This window comes from Triticum dicoccoides, chromosome 7B (assembly GCF_002162155.2).
Source record: "Triticum dicoccoides isolate Atlit2015 ecotype Zavitan chromosome 7B, WEW_v2.0, whole genome shotgun sequence".
Lineage (NCBI taxonomy): Eukaryota > Viridiplantae > Streptophyta > Magnoliopsida > Poales > Poaceae > Triticum > Triticum dicoccoides.
In genome coordinates this window covers 627416764-627423117 of record NC_041393.1, presented here as the reverse complement: position 1 = coordinate 627423117, position 6354 = coordinate 627416764, and the positions used below count along the sequence as shown (strand labels likewise).

At 45.8% G+C, this 6354-nt stretch overlaps 1 protein-coding gene across 1 annotated transcript in view; it reads right to left on the bottom strand.

The window, feature by feature from the left end:
• LOC119337988 (disease resistance protein RGA5-like) overlaps window positions 1-4357 on the bottom strand; it is an 8061-nt gene extending 3704 nt beyond the window's left edge. Inside the window, exons 1-9 of the mRNA XM_037610280.1 lie at window positions 4055-4357; window positions 3610-3754; window positions 3212-3476; window positions 2795-3023; window positions 2568-2691; window positions 2228-2401; window positions 1149-1598; window positions 990-1055; window positions 1-906 (exon numbers count right to left, since the gene is read on the bottom strand). The exon at window positions 1-906 is cut by the window's left edge and continues 13 nt beyond it. Of these exons, the coding sequence (XP_037466177.1) occupies window positions 1-906; window positions 990-1055; window positions 1149-1598; window positions 2228-2401; window positions 2568-2691; window positions 2795-3023; window positions 3212-3476; window positions 3610-3753 (2358 nt within the window). The 5' untranslated portion in view covers window position 3754; window positions 4055-4357. The remainder of the gene's footprint in view (window positions 907-989; window positions 1056-1148; window positions 1599-2227; window positions 2402-2567; window positions 2692-2794; window positions 3024-3211; window positions 3477-3609; window positions 3755-4054) is intronic.
• Window positions 4358-6354: the final 1997 nt, after the last annotated feature.

The following is a 6354-nucleotide window of genomic DNA, read 5'->3' as shown; positions in this document are numbered from 1 at the left end:
GTTGCAAAGCTGCTCCACATCCAGTTGTTCCAGTTTTGCTGCATTATATTCTCGACCTTGACAATCACGGATAGTCTTCTTCAAAACATTTACCAGATCAGGATTCTGGCCCACCGAAACAAAAGCTTTATGACTGTAGCCTTTAAACTCTTCATACACCGCCTTGGCAAGTGTGGTTTTGCCCAATCCTCCCATTCCAACGATAGAGACTATCCTGAGCTCTTGCTTATCTACATCGCCACCCTCCTCAAATAGCCCTATTACGTCATCTCTTGGCGTTTCAATGCCAATGAGATGTTCTTTATTTGTGTACACAGCCATCCGAGGGTAAATGGCAGCTTTCTCAATTGCATTAGCTACAACATTGTTCACATCGATATTGTACTTCCCTTTCCCATCGGCCACAGCCTTAACTTTGACCTTGATGTCTTTGATCACATCATCAGTATGATCGTGAGTTGTCATGCCATTCACCAAAAGCTTTAGCCCCTTACATGTGAGCTCCCTGAAGCCACACCTACTGGAGTCAAGCTCGACGTGCACCAAGAAGGTATCGACCATATCCTCTATGTAATATGACAGCTCCCTTACTTTGTCAACCCAAATCTTGGCATTATCAATATTTTCCAGCTTCGGGAGGTCTTGATGCATGATCTCCAGCTCTGATGAGAAAGACTCGATATCACTCTTGATGCTCGGATCCAGACTATAGTCCTCCGTGACGAGCTTTCCCAGCTTGTCGAGCAGGCTACCCATGGCCCCCCTTGAGACATCCACAGCTCGATGGCTCTTTTTCCCTAGGTATTTCTCGTTGGTAGCAGAATGGCGTGAAAAGCTTTGTAGTGGGTACAATTTGCACTGCTCTGTTTTCCCAGTACATTGTCCTCTTGTGCTGGAGTTGATGTCCTAGTGTGCAGAAAAATGATGTACTTAGATTGAATAAATTGATTTCAGCAATAGTGGTCGTTAGATTATCTGACTAAGCTTACCATGGAAGGTGCCTCTTTATTCTCGCCGCTACAGGAAGCAGACTCAACAATCTTTATCTTCCTCGCCTGGGAGCATAGAAATTAATTTGTCAATAAACAGTCCTGGAGAAAGTGACAGAAGGCCCATCAAACACATTAAGACTGGTCACAATTGATCACCTTGGGGTCTTCATCACCTGGCATGTTGGTCTCTCTTCTACGCTTGCAATTTTCTTGGGGCTTCGTAGTCTCATATACAACAATCAGATCCACCTCATCAACTTCTTTGCGCTTCTCTGCACCAGACATACATTCTATGATATCCTCTTGTCCAAGGCCCTCAGTCCATTTCATGCTTTCTACGATGAGCTTGTCGGCATGGTCGTGCTCACGAACATCTCTTGCTTGCACGGTTATCATCACAACATACATGGATCTTGGTTGCACAATGCATTTGACTGGTTGTGCGCTGTACTGTGCGCTTGGCAGTTGGATGTTGAAGGCAATGCAATTACGTGTACCATTCCTTGGCTCAACTTTGCATGATATCTCGTTCTTCAGCTCAGAAGGTAGCCGCAATTCGAGCGGATTAATCCGAAGCATGTCATCTTCATCTAAACAAGGGATTATCTGCGATGAAAGAGCTAGATGTGTTTAGATGATGATGTATATAACTTGCATTTGTACGAAGGGCAAAAAGGTGTACATGTATTTAAACTAAAGTTTTACATGCAAACCCCATCAAGCATCGCATGTAGTTCCTACTCTTGCAAATCTACTCGAGAACAAGGGCCAACAACGTGCTTGGTGCCTCTGAGAGTATAACTGATGACTCCATTTTGCTAGTTAATTGATGTCGCCAATAGTAACGAGAATCATACATCTTGCAAAATATCGGCCACAGTAATGTTGAGAAGGACCAGAGAATTCTCTTAATGACACAGCTCTGCCAAACACACCTAAGTCTCCTAAATTCGTTTTTCTACTACTAGCCCAACTAACCAGCCACCCAGTAATTTAATTAGGCTAACTAGTACAGTTGTCAAGCATAAATTTGGGATTATGCTAACCTAGCAGAGTTAAGATTAGCTAACCAATGTATTTAAATCTGGAACCAAATTGACATAACCTTAGAGTTGACTGTTCCACACTTCATTAGCTCTCTGATCTTAGTAGTTAATATTGTTCCCCTTTTGGCTTGGAATGATGCATCCCTGTCCACAGTTTGATGACAAGGTATCTTAAACTAGCTAGCTTACCTGGCCACATGTTTCTTCAGATTCGCTCAGAAAGTTGATTATCTCCGATATAGAAGGTCTAGATTCCGGGTTTTTTTCCCTGCAGCGTACCGCTATATCGATGCATCTAGTTACTTGTTGGTATTGTAGTTGCGTCGGTGGATTATTCCATCTGTGTCTCCACCTTCGAAGTACCTACACTTAATAAATGTTGATTATTATTTGTGATAATCTCAGAATCTTACGGTGCAAACTATGTCAATTGAGAAACATGTTTATATTAGACATGACATTCAGTAGGATAGTATGCATATAAAAGTGATGCATGCTTGTGCTAAAAAGTGAGAGAAATGACTCTTACGTAGTTTTTGTCAGGGATGTCCTTACACCCCGTTACTAATTCTATGATTATGGCACCCAAACTATATATATCACATGCGGTTGTAGTTTTGCTGTCATCCCTGCATTCTGGAGCCCAATATCCTCTGCAAGAAAATATGATAAGTGTGATGCATTACGACACAAGCATATGTAAGGTTGTAATGACAGAAAAATTTCAATTGGTGGTTCTTCTAATGCATAACTTACGGTGTTCCATAACATTGACCCACAGTATGCGAGTTTTTATTTGGTCTTGCCAGACCAAAATCCGTGATCTTTGGAATCATATATTTTCCATCTTGATGATGTAGTAAAATATTTGCCGGTTTAAGGTCCATATGAATAATATCTTTTTCTTTGTGAAGATAACGCAGGCCCTTGCAAATCCCGGTGATTATTTCATAACGCGTTTCCCATTCAAGCCCTCTTAATTCATCTGTGGAAGAATACATACATAAAAAGGGCAAGGGATTATGTTAAATTACATACAGGGCAATGATAGAACATTTTAATTCATGCCTGTCCCTAACTGTTGACCCTGACTTGAAAGGTGAGAGCAGTAGTCAAGGCAACAAGTTAAAGAAGTAAAAAAAAAGAGCAGCATCAAATGCAATAAGATCGTACCCGTAATATGCTTATCAAGGCTTCCATTGCTGATGTACTCGAAGCAGAGCAATCTCTCTAATACGCTGGCCAACCTAATCTCTCCTGACCAAGCATCCTCTATCGTTTTCTGAAGTGTGTTAGAGCAGACGCCAAGAAACCGTACTACATTCCGATGATTAGTTTTCGACAGGCTACCAAACTCACGACGAAATAGACCGTCGTCAACTGTGTTTTCGTTTATATGGATCCTCTTCACAGCAACAATCTTTTCTCCGAGTACACCCTGTTGGTCAGCGTTTAAAATGATGCTTAGCTCTAAAATACCAAACCAGAGTCCTACCGGTGGTACATACAGTATTAAATTGAGATTTTGCTGGACTCAAAATCAGTAAAAGTAAAATACTAGTAAATTGTACCTTGTAAACCTCTCCAAATCCTCCCTGGCCAATTTTTCTGTCTTGAGAGAAATTTCCCGTGATGTCCTTTAAGAGTTGTAATGACAGATTCGTCGGGTCCGCGGCTCCGTCGAGTATACGCTCCAGCACATTTGCATCCCCCATTCTAGGCACACGGAAGAATTAGTTAGCATGAGACAGATATACATCAATGAAAAAAATAGCGTGCTACAGCAAAATAGCGGCGATCTTAAAATATGCTATTAGCATACTATATCACGCTATAACGTGCTATTAGCGAGACATTGTACACAGATATATTTAGCGATACAATTCTCAATACGCTATAGCGTGCTATTAGCGACGCTATAGCGCGCTATTTTTTTAGTGATATACATACATACATACATACATACATACATACAGGATTGTAGGAATTCGTAGGTGTGAAAACTGAAATGCTTACCTCGTTGGGATTTAGCCCTGTAGTACGTTTCAGTTACCCTGAACAGAGGATGGGGAGAGAGTGCCATGCGGGGCTGTCAGCGACGAGGACACATGGAGGGGATTTGGTCTTGCGCTGCTGCCTCCCTAGATCTGTAGGCGCCGACCCTGCGAGCTGGAGGATAAGCGGCTCGGCAGCGAGGGTGCAGGGAGAGGCGGCGCTCGGCCAGTGACTCTCGGACGAACCGGGGGTGACGGCAGGGGCGGCGCTCCGGTGTAACGTACCCGATCTACCTAGCGGCTGCGAGAGGAAGAAGGGGAAGGAAGCGGGTTGGTAGCGAGAGAGATATACGTGGCCAGCAGGAACAACAGCTTCTCTCTGTTCGGTGTAAGAGCAACTCTAGCGGACCCCGCATCCCGCCTCGACCCGTAAAATAACCGCCAAAATACAGATCGGGGCCGAAAAAGCAGTCCGATCAGACGCCGCATCCCGTCCCAGCCCGCAAAAAAATTTAGGAGGCGCGGCAAAATCCCGACCCCAGCCCGGGAAAACGCGGGTTTCCCCCGCGGCTGCGGTGCCCTGCATATAAGCGGAAGCGGTTGGTGGGAGGGATATTTCATCCCGCGCTTTCTTCCACCAACCACCCCTCCTCCCCCTCGCGCCGCCGCCGGCCGCCGCACAAGATTCCGGTGACAGCAGCCGGCAGGAGCACGCCGGAAGGCCTCCACGCGCACGAGGCCTCCCTTCCCTTTCCCCCTGCGTCGGCGGGCCGCCGGATTTGCAGATCTGCGGCACTTCATCGCGGGCCGCCGGATTTGTCTTTTTCCGGCCGCCGGTTGCTGCCCCTGGTGATGGAGTGGTCGGGGAGCCTCTCCCGCAGCCCAGGCAAGGGCGCATCGCCGCATGCAGGCGCGGCTTCGTCCGCCTACCGCCGCCGAAGGTTTGCGGGCATGGACTCGTCCGGACGTCCACCGGACTCGGTGCTCGCGCAACGTCTTTGTGGCCTGCCGGTGCCGCTCATACAGTGCGACGACTGCCCGCGTCAAGTGTTGCGGCTCACTTCGGACACGCCGAAGCACCCCGGATGGGTGTTCTATAAATGCGAAAATGACGGGGTACATGCACTTGCGGTAGCTCATTCCATAGCTCATTCTTTAGTTCAAGTACGGTAGCTCACTTCGAGCTTGCTCAATCTTTTGTGTAGGACGATGGATGCTCATTTTGGTTTTGGGAAGGCCAATATATTGATTTGTTGATAGAAAGAAACTTAATAGATGTTAGTGCACTCCTTAGTACAATCGAAGGCATTGATGCGGCTGCATGTGCAACTAGAGGAGAAGCAACGGCTACTTCTTTGAAAGCAAAGATGGAGAATGAAGAAAGCATCAAGAATGAACAAAGCAAGATCAAGAATCCGCAGATCAACAATGAATGCATGGAGAAGACATTGCTTCAACTAGTGGGAGCAGTTATGGAAGTTGGAAATCTTTTGAAATGCATACGTTCTTGTTTTTTTGGTTTTGCTATTCTAGCCAAGATTTGGCGATATATTTTGTATCTAATGTTGTTGCAAAAGCAAAGAAAAGCATTATGTTAGATCAATCTAAGTTTAACGGGCCGGGATGAGTTGCGCCAGATCAGAACCCGCAGAAGCCGACCCGTAAAAAAGTATATTCTGCGAATATGCTTTTTTACAGGTCCATTATGGGGGTCTGCATCTGTGTCAGCCCGCGCCGGCCCATAAAAATGGTTTTGCGCGAACTGCAAACGAGTTTTGCGGGTCGGCATGATGCGGGGTCTGCTAGAGTTGCTCTAAGAGCATCTACAGCCGGACTCAGCAAATCCAGCCCCTCAAACGCGCGCGGACGCGCCTGGGCGTGTCCGCGGGCACTGACCGATGACTCTCTATATCCGCGTCTCCACACCAACGTATTTCATATTTCGTCCCATATTTTCATATTAAACCATGCAACGTTGATTAAAAAGTACGTAGATCACAAACGGACATACAAATACACAATCGATTTATAAAAAAATCATAGCTGAATCATCAAAAGATAGTCAAAGTTTACATAATACACATAAGACGACGGATTTTCACTAAGTAAAGACGGATTTTCACTACTTCCTCGCCGACCCTTTACCCTTCCAGTCGCTGGCGCAACTGTAGTAGTTCGTGGCAAGAGGTGGGTCGATGCCGGAGCAGAGGCTCTCCTCACCGCCATGATATGTTGCAGGTTCTTGTTCGTCCCCGTATTGCTCGCATGCGTGCACTTGGCGACAAAGACCTTTGTAAGTGCCAACTTTGCGTTCTTGCCTGC